Raw genomic sequence first — 16,852 nt, forward strand, 5'->3', positions numbered from 1 at the left:
TGGCTGGCTCCCAGCAGCACTGCCCAGTAAAACTCCGGGGCAGGGCTGGCTGCCAGCTCCCCTGGACAGATGGGCACAGCCACGTGCAGTCAGCTCGACATTTTATTGGGTTTATGACAGACAGATGGTTCCCGAGTCAGTGTTTAAGGCCCACAGCCCCCATGGGCTCAGGACAGCCCCACAGGTGCTGCCTGGGCTCCTGGCACCAGTGGCCACAGCGCTGGGGGTGGAGCAGGGGACGGGCTGTCCCCAGCTCTGGTAGCAGCAACACAAGGTTGGAGAAGCAGCTTTTCCCTTCTACCCTCACCACAGCACCCACACATGCCACCCCAGCGGGCACCATGGCACAGCTGGGAGCCAGCTGTGGCCCCAGGCTATGGGCATGAGTCACATGGGTCCCTCGGGCGTGGTGGCACCTCCAGTCCCCAGCGCTGGCACAGCCCAGGCCCAGGGGGATGCTGGAGGCAGCTCCCCAAGTGAGAGTTCAGTCCCTGAGCCCCCAGGGCCGAGCCCCTGACTCGGGGCACTGGTGGGAGATGACTGGAAGGAGCCTGGCTGAGGTGCAGGAGTCAGGCAGGAGGCACCAGAGCAGCCCTGGCACTTGTTAGCTGATGCTGCCACCCTTCAGGCTTTTACAGGAGACTGTTCCCAGCTTGGTCAGGAAGTTTCTCTGCTTCCACTGCGCGACACAATCCTCGGAGATGCGGAAATCAGCCTGGGGGGCAGAACAGGGAGTCAGGCTCAGCCCTGGGAAGGTTCATCTCCTCACACCTTTGCTGCCAGTAACACCGAGGGGCCCAACAGCCCATTTGAGGTCACCCAGAGGTGGAGATGGTGTGGCCCTGCTGGATGGAACTCCAGCCACTCCCAGCTGTTCCCAGTCCTCACCTGCAGCTTCTCAAAGACCTTTTTCTTGGGCTTGAGCTCCTCGTCGGGCTCCCCACCCTCGTAGCCCTCCACGTAGACGCGCTCCCCGGCGCAGCACCCGGCTGGGGGGTCCAGGGGCTCCACCTGACGGGGCTCCCCCACGCTATGGAGAGGTGTGGAGACACCAGAGTCACCCCAGAGTGCTGCCCAGCTGCCCCTCACCACCCTGAGGGAGGCTCCAGCCCCAGGGTCCCCTCTGTCCCTCACCTGGAAGCACACAGCACCATGCCCTGTGACTCCACCCCCCTCATCTTCTGGGGTTTGAGGTTGCAGAGCAGCACCACAAGCCTGTCCTGGAGCTGCTCCTTGGGGACAAAGTGCACCAGGCCGCTGACCACGGTGCGGGGCTCGGCCTCGCCCACGTCGATCTTCTCCACGTACAGGCTGTCGGCATCCGGGTGCTGCCAGGGGGAGCAGGGATGGCAATGGGGTGGCAGAGAAGGTGGCATTCCCCCCCCAGGCACACCCCAAATGTCACCACGTGGGAAGGTTTCCTCCCCTCTCCCCATACCTTTTCCACACTGATCACTTTGCCGACACGGATGTCCAGCCGGGATGGGACCACGTCCTCCGGCTCTGAGTTCTTGGTGCCCTTCTCTCCAGGCTCTGCAGGGTGAACAGAACGGTCACAACACTCAGCACAAACTCAGGGAGGTGGTCAGCCCCAAATGCAGGCCCTGGAGGAATTCCTTGCAAGGAATTTCCATGCCTGTCACTACACCAGAGAGCAGAGTCCCTCCTGTGCTGGCTTTCCTCACCTTTCCAAATGTTCTCCAAGGCTGTTTTTGAGTCTGGAGCTTCTCTGACCTCAGGTCCTGGGGGGACTCTGTCCCACTCAACCCGCAAGGCTGGGCCCCATTTCCCTGAGCTCCCAAGCCCCCACTTCCTTGGGCCCCTCCTTACTGGCTTTGGATGGGGTGGGATACGCAGCGCTGCTCAGCTTCTTCAGCTCTGGGCAGTTGAATTTCTCTCTGATGGGGTCAAGCAGTTTGTTCAGGGCTACTTCCACCGAGTTCTTCAGGTCTCCAGGGTGCACAACCTGTGTCAGGACAAAGATGTTCCTGTCTGAGGTCACGGGTGGGAACTGGAGACCAAACAAGGTGGCAACATGAATTCCAAATCCTTGACCTAATTCCCCTTGGACATCAGAAGTTTCTGGACACTTGTGCCTCCAGCCTCTGCTGGGAACAGCTGGGAAGGGTTAAACTGCTGCTCTGCTCCAGGATGTGGCTGATGTGGTGCTGTCCTGACCTCACACCCTTCACTCATCCTCTCTCCCCTGGGTTCTCCTGCCTAGGAGCATCCCACATCACAGGCCATGCCCCACACCTCTTCCCAGCGCAGATTTCCATCTCCCAGAGCTCCCAGACTGCTCACAGGAACCTCAGGCAGAAGGTTCAGCCTCTCCCAGCACTCACCTGCTCAGCAAAGTCCTTCTCCAGGGCCTCGTAGGCTGTGTAGGTTTTGTTTCCTCCCCATTTTTCCTCTCGCAGGACCACAAACTCTAGGACAAAACAGGTTTTAAAGCTCAGGTTAACTCAAGGCTCAAGTGAACCACCCACCCCACTCTGCCCAAGAACAGAGGCTGAGCAGGTGGCACTCAGGGACAGCCTTGTTCCAGGGGACACACTCCTGTCCCCCACCCCTGAGCACGGCGAGCCTCTCACCTGACTTGAGAGGGAAGAGGACGTGCTTGATGAAGGAGAGGACACCGTTGTTCTCCACGTTCCCTGGCTCACAGAAAGCCTTCTTCAGCTTCTTCTTCACGTCCTCCTTGCGGTCCAGAAGATCAATCTTTGAGTCCTGCAGCAAGAGATTTCCTCAGCCCTTCACACCCAAGCTTTTGCCCAGAAAACTTATGCTGGAGTGCTGCACCTTCTTAGAACCCTGTGTGAGTGGGGAAGGAGAGCTCACCTTCCCTGGGGTGGTTCCCTCTCAGCCCCCAGCCACCAACCTGTCCCCCCAGAGCCCCCTGAGCACAGCCAGACCCAGACCAACCTCTTCTGACGAGCTCATTTTGCTGCCTGTCAGCCCAGGAACCATGGGGTTCATCAAATGAACGCGCTTGGCATAGCCCAGGGAAGGGAGGTACTGGGAAAACACAAGGAGGCAAGTCAGAGACAAACCTCATTCAGCTTTAATTCACAGTCCCTGTTTGCTCCTGGCTCCGAGTAACTTTGGGATCTGGGATAACAGGACTCAGGAAGGGCAGAGTCACAGCCAGGGATGTGTGGCTGCACAGAGCATGGGAGCAGCAGCAGCACAGAGAGCTGTCATGTCAACCAAAATCCCACACACTTCTCCCAATGGATTTGGGAGTGGCCAAGCCCTCCCTCAGGCCCCAGTCTGGCAGAAATCCCCCAGTTCCTGACCTTCTCTGCGAAGGTGAAGATCTTCCTCTGATCCACCCCTCCAAACTGTGCGTCCACCTTGAGATATTCCTCATCCAGCGCCTGTGGAGAGACACAGAGCCTTGAGGCCAGACCCCAAACAGTCCTGGCCTGTCTCTCTGCCTCTCCTGGGGCACTCCCAGCCAGGGGAGGATGGGAACATTCCAGACTGTTTGCTGGAACAGCAGCTCTGTGCTCGGGCCAGGCTTTGTGCCACCGCCAGGTGTGACATTGGGGTGGACAACAATGACCTTGACACTCAGCCCCAAACACCCCAGCTGCCAGCACCTCCCTGGACACCACACCTGCCTCACCTGCAGGCCTGGGTAGAGCAAACCACTCAGCAAGGGATGTTCCACCTGCTTCACCACCTCTGCCCCTGCCTTCTTGGCGTCGTGCTGCGTCACCACGGAGGAGAGCCGGTACACGTCCAGCGTGTACTCCCTGTGGGAGGGACAGCACCGTCACCACCGGCCACGGGGACACCTCTGAGAGCTGCTCCTGGCCACACTGAGAGGGGACAAAGCCTGGAGGCACCTCCTGGAGTGGCAGCTTGGGATCAGCAGAGTCCCAGGACTCACTTGCTGAGCTGGTAATCGGTGCCCCGGACAAATCTGAGCTTTTCCAGGGGCACCCCGATGCTCTCCAGCATGGCTTTGATGACATGCTCGTAGTAACGGGTGCGCAGCTCCAGCAGCTCCCAGGGAGCCTTCATGTTGTCCAGGTAAGCGTGGAGGTCGGCAAAGAGGATTGTCACCTAGGACAGGGGACAGGCGGTGTCACCTGGGTGAGGGGAACTGCCCCTGCTGACTGCAGCTGCCACCCAGCACGGTGACAATGCCCCACCTCACAGCCAGCCTTCAGGAAATCTGCAATCTTGGACATGGGCACGAAATACGCCACGTGAGGCTTGCCCGTGGTGGCGGTCCCCCAGTAAATCTTCAGCTCTCGCTCCTTCAGGATGGCCATGAGCTTGTCCTCGCCCAGCACCTCCTGTCAGGGGCCAAAACACACGGCACTGACAGGGCTGGGCAGGACAAATCCTGCTGGGTGTCCGGGCTTCACACACGGTGTGTCCCGGTGATAATCCCCGGAGCTTGCTCTGCCTCAGAGCTCCCCATGCCCTGATCCTGCCCCGTTCCCCCCTCTCGCACCCCAATCCTGCCGTATCCCCTCGATCCAGCCCCGACTCCCCCGGTATCTGGACCCCATCCTGCTCCAATCCAGCCTCGATCAACCCGCCCAGCCTCAATTCCTCCGCCCGACCCCGATCCAGCCCCGCTGGTCCCTGAGATCCAGCCCAGATGTCCCCTCTCGTCCCCCCCGGCCCGGCCCCGACCCGGCCCCATCCGCCTCCCGGTACCTGCAGGTTCCGCGTGATGAGCTGATACTTCTCCTGCGGGCCGGGCGCGGGCTCCATAGCGGCGGCTGCAAGGCAGGACACGCCGTTAGCGGAGCCCCGGGACCCCCCGGTACCCCCCGGTACCCCCGAACCCCCCCGGTTCCCCGGCCCGGTCCCACCGACCTGCCCCGGGTTGCATCAGCCCCGCTCGGCGCTCGCCTGCCGCGCCTGGGCCTTCCGAGCGCCGAGCTGCCGATGCAACGAGCGGGAGTGAGGGGGCGCGCTCCGCCAATCAGAGAGCGCCTCTCACGGCGAGGAGCCCGCGCTCCGCCAATCAGAGAGCGCCTCTCACGGCGAGGAGCCCGCGCTCCGCCAATCAGAGAGCGCCTCGCGCCTGTGGGGGCGCGGCCTTGGCGCCGTTAAGATGGCGGCGGGTGAGCGCCCTTCTCGCCAGGCCCGGCCGGGCCGCGGCCGCTGCTTTGTCTCAGCCAAACTTAATTTTATCCTCGTTTATTTAGGGAGGGGGGTTTACCCCTTTTTTCCTGGGATTCGGGGAGCTCCCCGTGTTCGGGTGGGCCGGGAGGAGGAGCAGGGGCGGGGCGGGCTTGGCCCCGCCTTGGGGCGGTGCCGTTGAGGCGCCGGTTGGGCGGTGCCCGCTGAGGGACGGGCGGGTCCCTGATGGAGAGAGGCGGGGGCCGTGGTTGATTCAGTGCCCTCGGTGAGGGGCGAGGGGGGCCTTAGCGCTTCCTGAGGTTTTTATCTGGAGAGGGGAAAGCTCCAGGGTGACCCAATTGCGGGTTTTTAGTGCCTAAAAGGGGCTTCAAGAGAGCTGGAAAGGGATTTGGGATCAGGGCCTGGAGAGACAGGACAAGGGGGAATGGCTTCCCACTGCCACAGGGAGAAGGGATATTGGGAAAAGAATCCTCCCTGTGAGGGTGGCGAGGCCCTGGCACGGGTTACCCAGAGAAGCTGCTCCATCCCTGGAAGTGTCCAAAGCCAGGTTGGAGCAAGCTGGGCTGGTGGGAAGTGTCCCTGCCCTGGCAGGGGGTGGCACTGGATGAGCTTTATGTCCCTTCCCACCCAAACCATTCACGGGTTCCATGGTTAGAGCCGAATTATCAGACTGTCACACTGCATGGGACTAAATCCAGACGTGTTCTTGTGTGGGTTTTGTGCACACACAGCTGATTCCTGAGGTGTTTTTTTTTCCTAGCACAATTCTGAAAGTGTCCATTTTCATTATTTAGGCAGAATTGCCCAGGTTTCATTCCTGGAGTGTGTAAACCTCCCCTTTTTTAAACAGTAGTCAAAGCAACGGAAAGACAAAATACATTCCTTTAAATCCTTGCTCAAAGAGGACAGGAAATACCTTGCCTTTGTCCAAATTCCCCTGCTGGGTGAGAGTCAAGTGCAGGGCTTTCAGGTCCAAAGATTCCTTTTGGGATGAGTCCTCACTCCGGGAAAAAACAGGGTTTGTTTGTGAATACTTTGGAGCTATTGAGTTTCACAGGAAGGTTCTTTATCTGGTGATCTTGGATTACAACGAGGGTTTTGTGTGAGTGTCTCAGTGACTAATACCCTGACAGGGTTCCTCTTCCTTTGCTCAGTTTTTCCCAACCCCAAAAAAGACTTTTTTTATAATTTGTTTGTTTATCTCTGAAGGGCAAAGGTGGGGGTTGAGACACTTGGAGGTTTTATTTAATGTCTCTGGAGTGTTTTGCAGTTTAAGGCTGTAATTTGGGATCCCTGGGGTCTGCTGTGAGGGACTGGCAGCAGTTTGGGAGGAGACAGGGGTTTCCAATCATTGGGATTTCCCCTGGTGCTGCTTGAGGGAACTCTCAGGGATGAAGGAATTGTTGGGACCTAAAACAAGAGAACAAGATCAAATTATGGTCGTTTTGCCTTCCCTGTGAAATTCCAGCATTTTGGGGGTACTGCTGAGCTCCTTTACTGAGGATGTCACTTTTGCTGGCAGGTTGGAGCTGACTCCTGCTGAGTCCTCTGGAAGAGCTGATCAAAGGCCAGCAGCAGCAGAAGAGCCTCTAGAACTGGGAGCAGAGTTCCAGGAAGCCACAGAGCCATGGGAGACAGTTCCCCTGCGTCCCCTGGGCTCTGTCAGGAATTCAGACAGGACCCACTCCCCAGGGCTAAGAGGCTGTCGGATTCCGCAGTGCAGGTGCAGGCCCTGCAGTCAGCTAAGAAAGCCTGTGTGCTGAGGCGTGGCTGCAGCACTCCAGACCCAGCAGGGAATCCTCTCTTCCCTTCCCCAAGCTCTGGCTGCTCCCTTTTCCTGGAGGAGAGTGCCCAGGATGAGTTTGGTGCCAGTTTTTCTGTGCCCAAATATGACGACGTGGCCATTTCCCTGGACATCAGCGGGTGTTTCGACGACAGCGAGCTGGATGACTCCTTGCTGGAGCTGTCAGGCAGCGAGAAAGGGAATTCTCCCTTTGATTACACCGAGGAAGAGATCCAGGAAATCTTGGCAGATGATTCCATGGAAGCTGAGCAGCAGCACCTCGCTGGTGAAAGCCACCTGAGCCAAAGTGTGAGCGGAGAGAGCGACAAGACAGAGAGCAGCGGCTGCACCGCAGGGACATTGGTCAGTGAGGCAGCCTCAGAGGAGCCAGAGGAACCCCAGGAGCATCCCTCAGGCAGCTCTGGGTGTGATCCTGGCTTTTTGGGTGGCAGTGCTGCCCTGGATGGGTCCCAGCTGCAGGTGGAGATGGACCTAGACCTGCAGGAGCTGCTGAGCCTGAGCCCGTTCGCTGCCGCCTGCGCTGGTGAGGCTCTGGAGGAAAACAACCTGGAAAGAGAAACTTTGGATGCAATGATAGATGATTGTTTGGGATATTCCACAGCTGCTGGGAGCTGCAGTCCTGAAAAATCCAGAGAGAGGGTGATGCCTAAAGGCCGGGAAAGCGTGGATCAGGATTGCCTGGGAAGATCCGTGCCCTCATCCAACCTTCCCTGTGGCCAGAGCACAGGGGATGAGAGTCCAGCATCTGTGATGCCACCAAAAAAAGAACTTCCCAAAGCAACACCGAGCTGTTCCTCAAGGAAATCAGGCTTGCCAAAGGATGCTGAAGGGGAATCCACAGGAGCTGAGAAGCCACCAGGCAGCACTAAAGTAAAATCACATCTTCATTCTTGTAATTTGAATGTTTTTAATCACATCCCTTTGGGTTTGTCCATGTGCACACAAGTGTTGTGTTTATATAGGGGAGGTTTTTCAAGTGGGTTTTTGTATAAATCTATAAGCAAAACTTACATGGAAAAATTTTATTACACATTAATCCCCTTTTCCCTTCCCTTTCCAGTTAAGTGACACAGCTGTAGGCCAGACTGGGCAGGAAGAGCCACCCAGTGGGAAGAAAAGTGGCAAAGTAATTCCTGTCCCACAGGAGAAGGAAGAAAGGTAATTTATTAGGAAATCTGCACTTTGAAAATCATCCCAGCTGTTTCTTCCATAACTTTGTTCCTTGGTTTATTTTTATTTTTAAATTTTTAAAAATTTAAATTTTTAAATTAAGCTGCACTGAAATAGTGGGGAAACAACAAATGTTTCACCCTGTAAGATTGTAGTGGTTTTGGTTTGTTAATTTGAGGTTTTTGGTTAATATATTAAATAATGTAGTGGGTTTAGTATTGGTTAAAATTGTTAGTATATTTATTAGATTTTTTTGTTGTTGTTGTTGTGAGATATGAATTAGGAGGTGGGTAAAATAGGTTTAAAATTTAAAAGGTATAAAGAAAAATTTTATTAATAGAATGAAGAGAATAAGAATTAGAATATAGTTTTTAGAATAAGAATTAGTAAGAGATATTTTTTTTGCTTGCTTGTTTTTAAAATGTGGCTTTTTTAGAGGCAGATTTAGTTTTTAAATGGTTTAATAGCTTGTTAAATTTTAGAGTTAGTTACTGTTTTTTTTTAGGTCCAGAGGAAGCTCTTAGCAATTTTTTTAGAAACATTATTTTTGTGGATGGCTTCTTCCCTCCTCACTAAATATTAATTAACGTAAAGCTAGTACATCGATGCTGTGAGAAGGGGGAGGATGTCGGGGAACGGGAAAGGAGGTGGCTCGGGCAGTTTTGGGTCTGCAGGGGATGTTTGTGCCTCATGGCCCGGAGCCGTTCCCTGCAGGTGGCAGCAGCGGAGCGGCTCGGGATGTTGCTCCTGCTCTTCCCCGCTCCTGGAGGCGGCACATCGGGGCTTTTCCCCGCGTTCGGGGCGTTGCTGTGGTGTGAAAAAGCCGCTTTGGAGAGCTCCCTACGGCAGTGACCGGCTGGGAGCCTCAGCTCTCGGCGTGTTTGATCTTTGCAGCTTCACTCAAATAAATACTTCTATTTTTTCAGTCCCAGTGCTACAAGAATGTCATGTCTGCCACAGTTCTGCAGGGCTCTTTGCCCTCTCTGTCAACTGTAACCTAATTTGACAAATAATCTAAAAATGAATTAACACAATTTATTATTTTTAAGGCAAAAACAACGGACCTGCATTTCAGAAGCACAGCCTGAGCAAAAGAAACGTTTCTCTCCAGGCTGTGGCAGTCCAAGTGAAGAGAAGTGTGGTTATAACCTCAGGTAACCCCCAGGTGGGATGGGATGAGGCTGGTGGGGAGGGAAAAATTGATATCCTGGCTGGCTGGATGGACTTGAATTCATTGTTTGGAGTGTGTTTGTTTTCAGAGGGGAATAAAGAGTGCCTGTGACACTCTTGTGCACTGCCATGCACAAAATTCCTGCACAGGAATCAGCCCCTGGCTCCAGGGTTGGGTCAGAGGAGTTTTAGAAATACTTGGGAAATATTGTGAAGGGAGTTGGGTGTGGAAAATCAGGGGTGCTCCAAAAGCAGGTTTGTATTCCCTGGGAGAAGAAGTGCTGAGCTCTGGCTTGTTCTGTTGGGAATTAACTTGGTCATGTCAGTTCACAGCTATCCCAGAATCATCAAAATTGGAAAAGACCTTCAATAACATCAAGTTCCCACCTTATCACCAGCCCAGAGCACTTGAGTGCCACCTCCAGTCCTTCCTTGGACACCTCTAGGACTCCACCACCTCCCTGAAACCTGTGAACTCACACTGGGAGAATCTTGAGTTCAGGTGCTGTGATTTAGACTCAGACAGAGGAAATCTTGAGCTCAAGTGCTGAGATTGAGATTCAGACTGGGGGAATCGAGCTCAAGTGCTGAGATTTGGATTCAGACTGTGGGAATCTTGAGCTCAAGTGCTGAGATTGAGATTCAGACTGTGGGAATCTTGAGCTCAAGTGCTGAGATTGAGACTCAGACTGGGGGAATCTTGAGCTCAAGTGCTGAGACTGAGATTCAGACTGTGGGAATCTTGAGCTCAAGTGCTGAGATTTGGATTCAGACTGTGGGAATCTTGAGCTCAAGTGCTGAGATTTGGATTCAGACTGTGGGAATCTTGAGCTCAAGTGCTGAGACTGAGATTCAGACTGTGGGAATCTTGAGCTCAAGTGCTGAGATTGAGACTCAGACTGGGGGAATCTTGAGCCCAAGTGCTGAGATTTAGACTCAGACTGAGGGAATCTTGAGCTCAAGTGCTGAGATTTGGATTCAGACTGGGAGAATCTTGAGCTCAAGTGCTGAGGTTTGGATTTGGACTGGGAGAATCTTGAGCTCAAGTGCTGAGATTTGGATTCAGACTGGGAGAATCTTGAGCTCAAGTGCTGAGGTTTGGATTCAGATTGGGGGAATCTTTAGCTGAAGTGCTGAGATTTGGGTTTATTTTTGACACCTTCTCTGTGTTGCCTCAGTGGTGTCATCCAAGAGCCTCCGACTGCGGGGGTGTGGAAAGGAAGGTGTTGCAAAGAGCAGGTTTGGATTTCAGCTCATGGGTGGCAGCTGATGGGTAGGACTGGGATGTTCTGAGAAGCAAAATATTCTAGTAGCTTCCAGCCACGGCTCCCTGTGGTTATTTTGAGTGTTCATGGGTGCAATAATTGCCATTTCTTGTGAGGCACAAGAAGCTGACAGTTGTGTGTGTGGAGCCTGCACTTAGGCAGGCAGCAGGAACAGCTGCATCGCCACAGGGCTGCTTCCAGAGGATGAATCCAGCATAAGTAATGCAGAGGGGACGAGGCAGGGAAAGCTAAAATGGCCTGTTTTCTCTTGCTTTCAAATTAAAAATGCAAGACGTATGTTGTGAGTCACAAAAAATCAGGCAGGAGCTCTAAATGAGCGAGGCTGACAAGTGAAATCGAGCTCTCTTTTGCTGGGGAAGAACATTATCTGTGATGCACACAATTTGATTTTCTTATTAGTGCAAACCTTTCTTATTCCAAATAGCTGTAGGCTTGGAATTCAGCCCAACAGACAGCGTGGGCTCTGCCAGTTGTCCCAGATGAAAAGCTCCTGGGTGGGCTGGCAGTGCCCTGTGTGCTGTCCCCCTGCACCTGGATCTGCAGCAGTGTCCAGGGTGTGTCATTTGCATAGGAAATGCTGAGTGATCCCAAGGAATTAATGAAGGAAAATCAGCAGGTTTGGAGCCAGCGAGGGAATTCCTTCTGGGAAGCAGGAGCTAATATATTGCTGCTACAAATCTTCAGCTCTGTTTTGAGTTGCAAATCTCCTGGCATTTGTCTCAGGGTAATGTTTCCTTTGCTATCCCATCTTTTACGTAATCTGTCTGTTCTTCCTTGGATCCTGGCTCTTGCTGCTGTGTTGTCTGAGGGAATTCCAATCTGGCTACAGGAGAGATTCTGTCCTTTCCCTTGTCTGCATAGTGGCTTGCACTTGCATGAAATACAACTTTCATATATATAAATACAATTTCCATATATATAAAATCCATTTTTCATATCTATATCTTTTATATCTGCATATATCTCATATATATTCTTATATTGGGTGATTGAGTGCTAAAGTCACACTGACTATCTGTAAAAAAAAATCCTTTTATATTCAGGATAAACTTCTCACATTGAGCCATCTCTGCTGCGTAGAGAGACCAACCCCGTGGCTCTACTTGTGTTTCCTCTCATTCTGCTTTCTAGATGCTATTAAATCCTAATATATTCATTTATTTGCAGCTTCCCCTAAGAATTTAAATGCTGGTGAGGCTGTGCTGGAGCAGATGTAAAAATGAGCTGTGATTTGAGCATCTGCTTGGCAATGGGGGGCTGATAATTGACCACACAAGATTTCTGCCAGCTGACCATTTGTCAGTGTTTGCACTTTGTTATTGCCCTTTATCCAGCAGTAAATGGAATTATTTCCTTCCTGATGAGATCCTCCTTGGCAATTCTGGGGCTGGATCAGCTACACAAATAATGAGGCTCCTAAAACTGTGTAATTTGGAACAGAATCACAGAGTGGGTTGGAAGGGACCTTAAAGATTGTCCTGTTCCACCCCCTGCCATGAGCAGGGAACCTTCCACTGCTCCAGGCACCTCTGGGAAGCTGAGCTGGCTCCTGTCTGACCTCCATCCATTTTTTTTTACCTAGCAGGACTCCATCAGGAGCTCTCCTTGAGGCTTGGTGTGCTTGCTAGAGGTTTTTGATGCTTTTAAAAATTTTATCAGACTTCTCCCAACCTGGCAGGAACCTGATAAGTTATTTCCTTGGAATCAAAGGGACAGGAGGAGGAAATACGTTATAAAGAGGCACAAACCATCTGGTTTTACTGTAATAACAAAGATCAATATCTTAAAAAAAACCCCAGTATGTTTAAGGTGGTGGAAAGGGAGAGCAGTGTCAGGAACAGATGGAGAAACAAATCTGTGAAATACAAATGAACTCTTTGCTAGCAGACTCTGTGATGAAAGACTCTGGTCTCTTGATTGATGCTGAGCTGGTTGAGGAGAAGAAAAAAAACCTTAATCTTGAAGCAGTTTTTACCTGCCCAAATTAATTTTGCTTGGATGGAGGGCAGGCAGGGAAGGTGCAGGACTGGGGCTGTGCTGACACAAATGAAGAATTCCATTTAGTGGCTGAGCTCAGGAGGGAGATTTCACTTCAAAGCAAATGAAATCCACCTCCAAACCCTAAATTTCAAGAGATGTGGGATGGGAATTGATAAAATGGATTTCTAAGTTTATGGTGAGGGGAGTGAGAAGTTACCTGGGGTTCAGAGTGTGATACTCCTGGTCCAGGGGCAAAGCTGAAATAATCAGAGCTCCTGGTTTATAACTGAGTGGAACTGGCTGAAAACCTCATCCCAAATCTGTAGTTTGGTCTTGACTGTTGTGGAAGGAATGAGGATGTGCCCAAGGGGAAGGAACTCCAAAGGTTTTAAGCGCTGTTTTGTGGCAGCTGAGATTATCCAGCCCCTTTTCCTCAGGCCAAAAGGCCTCTGAGCCCTGGGGTGGATGCTGAGGCACTGGGATAAGTTCCTCCAAATATCTGGTGGGATTCATCTGCCCTTGGGACTTCCCCTCTTGGAGAGGATTTCCAATCTTTTCCTGGAGTGAGTCATGGTGAAAGCTGGTCCAAGTCCTTGTCTCTCCTCAGGGGTGAAAAGTGCACCCCTGGCAGTAGGAAATGTTCCTTCTATTTTTATGACCCGTTTCACCTCTGACTCAGAAGGCCAAGGGAAGGAACTGAGATGTAGGAAGGCTCAAAATCTTTAAAAATATCGTGATTTCTTCTACACTTATTGCAGGCAATGGGAACTGCTGTGTATGGTGAGAGTTTGCCTTGGAGAACCTCCCTTCCTCCCAAACCACCCATGGATTTCTCAAGAAAAACTTCTAAAAATCCCTTCTAGAAGTATCAGTTTTTGGCAAGAAGTTGTTCCTTTGGGTAAATAGGAGCTGATTGTGCAGTTTCTGAAGGAGACCTGGGATTGCTGGGGAGACACCGTGTTCCCTGGGAAGGAGCTGTGATTCACATCCTTCACATGACTACAGGATGGAAAAACCCTGGAGTTTGGACTGGGCAAGGACACAGTCTGTGCTGGGCTGAGAGCCCCTGGGAAGGGCAGAACTCCAGGGAATTGGCCTTTCCCTGAGCTCTGAGTGGAATCCAGATCAAGCTGCTTTGGCTGGAGCCCTTCTGGTCACTGCCTGTTCTTGCTGAGCAGTGAAAAGAAAACTCTCTGTGCTGTGAGACGTGACAGCCCAGTGCCAGGCAAATGTTCCTGCTCCAAACCAGATGTTTGGACAGTGGTTTTGCAGGAGTGACCCCCATGGTTGGAATTTGCTTTGAAAACCAGATGGTTTTGCGGTTCAAAAATGTGATTTCCTGAGTTAAGCTCATTCCTGTGCATAAATAAAATCAAAATAAAGCAGCAAAGTTGTTTTTTTCAAAACACAGATGGAGCAAAGCTCTGTAGCACTCTGAGGCCTGCAGATAACCAAGCCCCTTGAAGTAGTTTGGATTTTAATCTCGCTTTTCTGAGGCTGCCTAAAGTTTGTGGGGTTTTGTCTCGCTATTTCAGAACATGCAAATGAGGGGGTTTGAGGTGGGCGAAGCATTTTGTGAGGGAAATTTCCTTTTTGTTTGAAGTTGAACCTTCAGCCTTTGTGGTGGGCCAGGGAGAAGGAGCCTTGCGAAGAAGGTAATGAAGCAGCAGGCAGAATTCCTGAAAGGAACTTTGATGTTTTCACTTCTCAAGGTGCCTTCTTAGGATGTGGTTTGACTTTGAAAACCTCCTACCAAGAAAACCAGGTACCAGCTGCAAGCACCAAGGAAACAGAGGTTTGTTCTCAAGAGATGCTGCTGCTCCAGCCTCATCCAAATGCTCCTCTCGTGTTTGTTTTAACTTTTTGACCAACTTTTATTGCAGAAATTCCCCAAATTCTGACCCATACCCAGTGGGTGAGCGAGAACTTGGCCAAACACTCTGATTTGCAGAGAATTCCTGAACACTTGCAGTGTTTATTCATTGCATTTTGCTGCTGAGGGGCTGTGCTGGTTCTTGTTCTGCATTTAGAGGTGTTAATTGGTCTGGTTTTCAGTGGTTTTAAGTTTCATTTGTAACTTCTTCTGCAAAAGCATGAGATTTGCACCAGAGTTTATAAATATTTTGCAGCTTTTAGATGTCATTTTCTTCTTTCCCGTGCTACTGAGCAACTCCAAATGAGTTGGAGGTGGATAGGTTGATATTCTCAATGTTCTTCCCAGGGGTGCCAGCAGGGCCTTGTGACTCCTTTAGGTATTTATAGGTGGAATTTTGGAGTGCAAATTAAGTTTATTCAGGCAGAAAATAATCTCATATTTTTATCATTGCAATCTGACTATTTTTGGAGATGCTTTTGGCTCCTGTGATCTTAAAGAAATCAGAATTTTGGCTCAGTACTGATGTTTTTTAGCATTGTGGTTCATAGATTTTATTCTGTGGCACCCAGAGTAGGACAGGACTTTGGAAAACAGGCAAAGTTTCTCTCTGCCCTGAATGTGCAGTGGCTGAGACAGGGAGAATGGAAGTTATTTGTCCAAAGGATCAGCAGTGAAGCTTGGAGCAGAGCCTGACTGCACAAATTCCCAGATCTCACAGAATCCAGGCAGGAAGGAACCCATGGATAGCACTTTTGGGGCTGGGTTGTCCAGGCAGGACTCAGGCATGGCCAGTGTCAGGTCCAGAACCTCTCAGGTGTTTTAACTTTGTACAGAATTTACTTCTGTAAATTTTATTTACAGAGAGCTTTGCACCGATGGAGAAGGAGAAATCCCTTGGAAGCATGTGAGAGCTTCAGCACATGGTGGTTGATGGCTTTTAAACCAGTGAACCTCACAAATCAAGTTCTTTGAAAAAGGAATCATTTACCTGTGGTCTGGGGACAATTTCACCTGATATCCGTGGAATCCCAGGATGGTTTGGGTTGAAAGGGACATAAAGATCATTCAGATCAACTCAATCAGGGCAGGAACACCTTCTGCTATCCCAGATTGCTCCAATACCTGTCCAACCCGGCCTCAGACACTTCCAGGGATGGAAATTCTCAGCAGGCAGCTCCTGACCCTGCCAGGGATGTGCTGATGGTGTCTCCAGGAGGGGGTTTGTGTTCTTTGGGAGTGTAAAACTCTGCCATGAAGCTGCTCTGCCCTTTGGGAAGGATTTAGGCTTCTGGGCAGCTTTAGTGCTGCAAATTTCCCTCTTTGACATTGCAAATGATTCACATCTGAATGGTGGAGAGAGGAGGGAGGGATTGTGGATTAAGCCTTCATGGAAGGACAGTGTTTTGCTGTGTGTTTGCTGTTAGAGAGCAGCCAAGGGCCCTGCTGATGATTTTTGCTGTAGTAGAACGCAGCGATATCAATAAAAACTGAAATAAAACTGGCTTTGTGCAAGCCCTGCGTGAGCTCTGATAAAATGCCTCACAATTAAAAATTTAATAGCGTTCATCAATGTATTGCAGCCAGCTGGAAAACAATGAGACTGAAATAAAACCACTGTGTGGGATTTTTTCTGCCTTCCTCTCAAAAACTAACCAGCTCTTCCCTGTAAGGAGGAAGAAATTGCATCCTGAAACTGGAAATAGTGGAAGCCGACAATCTCCTTTTGGTTTAAGAGGATATTTAGGTGCAGAACAGGTCTGGATGGTATAAATATGTTTAATTTAGCAGTTGGTGGCATTAAAGGTGGGGGTTTTGTGAATTCAAAAGGACAGTGATGCTGCAAAGTGTCAAATGGCATTGTGGGGCTCTGCATCCAGCGTGTCCAGATTCCAAGGAAAAAGAGGTTTTTTTTCTGGCTGCCAGCTTTGCTGCCTCCATCTGGGAATCTGAAATTCAAGCTGTGCCTTCCCCGGCTCTGTCACTAATAATGAAGATTCTTCATTTGGAACTTACTTAACCAAAATTGAGGCTGAAGGAGAATCCAGCTCCTTTTTTTTTTTTCCCTCGAGACGTGTGGGCTGCAGCAGCACCAAGGGGGAACAGCATCATTTTAACGCCTGAGGTCACCATTCAATGAGACAATTCAATAGATGCCAGATTTGTGGTGCAAACACAAGATATTTTAGCATAACAAGCATGTTGATGGGGAAGCTTTTTAACAAAAGCTGATTGAATTTGGTCAGCTCTGCTTCCAGTCTAGGCTGTAATAGCTCATTACACGTCGTTAAAAAGCCGCTTTATATTTTTTTAAATTTTATTTATTTTTTTTTTATTTTTTTTTTTGGCTGCAAATCTGGGGGAAATTACATTTGGTGGAACATATGGTGTCATCTTCAGCTCTCTCCTCGGGAAGCGCAGGCCTCGCCGAGGCGCCGTGTTTTGCTGGGGAAAGAT

At 50.8% G+C, this 16,852-nt stretch overlaps 2 protein-coding genes across 5 annotated transcripts; one reads left to right on the top strand and one right to left on the bottom strand.

Annotated features, from left to right (window-relative positions):
• Positions 1-89: 89 nt before the first annotated feature.
• On the bottom strand, positions 90-4,900 carry YARS1 (tyrosyl-tRNA synthetase 1). The gene is made up of 14 exons (XM_005529748.3): positions 4,843-4,900; positions 4,681-4,745; positions 4,164-4,310; positions 3,899-4,074; positions 3,632-3,761; positions 3,300-3,380; positions 2,926-3,018; positions 2,595-2,730; positions 2,346-2,431; positions 1,831-1,966; positions 1,439-1,533; positions 1,135-1,328; positions 889-1,030; positions 90-715 (listed from the first exon to the last, which is right to left on the bottom strand). Exons 1-14 carry the CDS (start codon positions 4,856-4,858, stop codon positions 605-607), a joined length of 1,608 nt encoding a protein of 535 aa, XP_005529805.1. The 5' UTR covers positions 4,859-4,900; the 3' UTR covers positions 90-604.
• A 525-nt stretch (positions 4,901-5,425) lies between these two features.
• Positions 5,426-16,082, top strand: S100PBP (S100P binding protein). 4 transcript variants are annotated; one of them, XM_088067595.1, is made up of 6 exons: positions 5,426-6,214; positions 6,635-7,786; positions 7,977-8,074; positions 9,136-9,240; positions 14,235-14,317; positions 15,260-16,082. In XM_088067595.1, exons 2-6 carry the CDS (start codon positions 6,740-6,742, stop codon positions 15,304-15,306), a joined length of 1,380 nt encoding a protein of 459 aa, XP_087923721.1. In that variant the 5' UTR covers positions 5,426-6,214; positions 6,635-6,739; the 3' UTR covers positions 15,307-16,082. The 4 variants fall into 4 exon arrangements, with proteins under 4 accessions (XP_087923721.1, XP_087923722.1, XP_087923719.1 ...); XM_088067596.1 differs by lacking the exon at positions 14,235-14,317; XM_088067593.1 differs by lacking the exons at positions 14,235-14,317; positions 15,260-16,082 and adding an exon at positions 13,281-13,893.
• Positions 16,083-16,852: the final 770 nt, after the last annotated feature.

Source organism: Pseudopodoces humilis, chromosome 27, assembly GCF_049639895.1.
Source record: "Pseudopodoces humilis isolate 2021_Gansu_Grassland_sample_001 chromosome 27, ASM4963989v1, whole genome shotgun sequence".
Lineage (NCBI taxonomy): Eukaryota > Metazoa > Chordata > Aves > Passeriformes > Paridae > Pseudopodoces > Pseudopodoces humilis.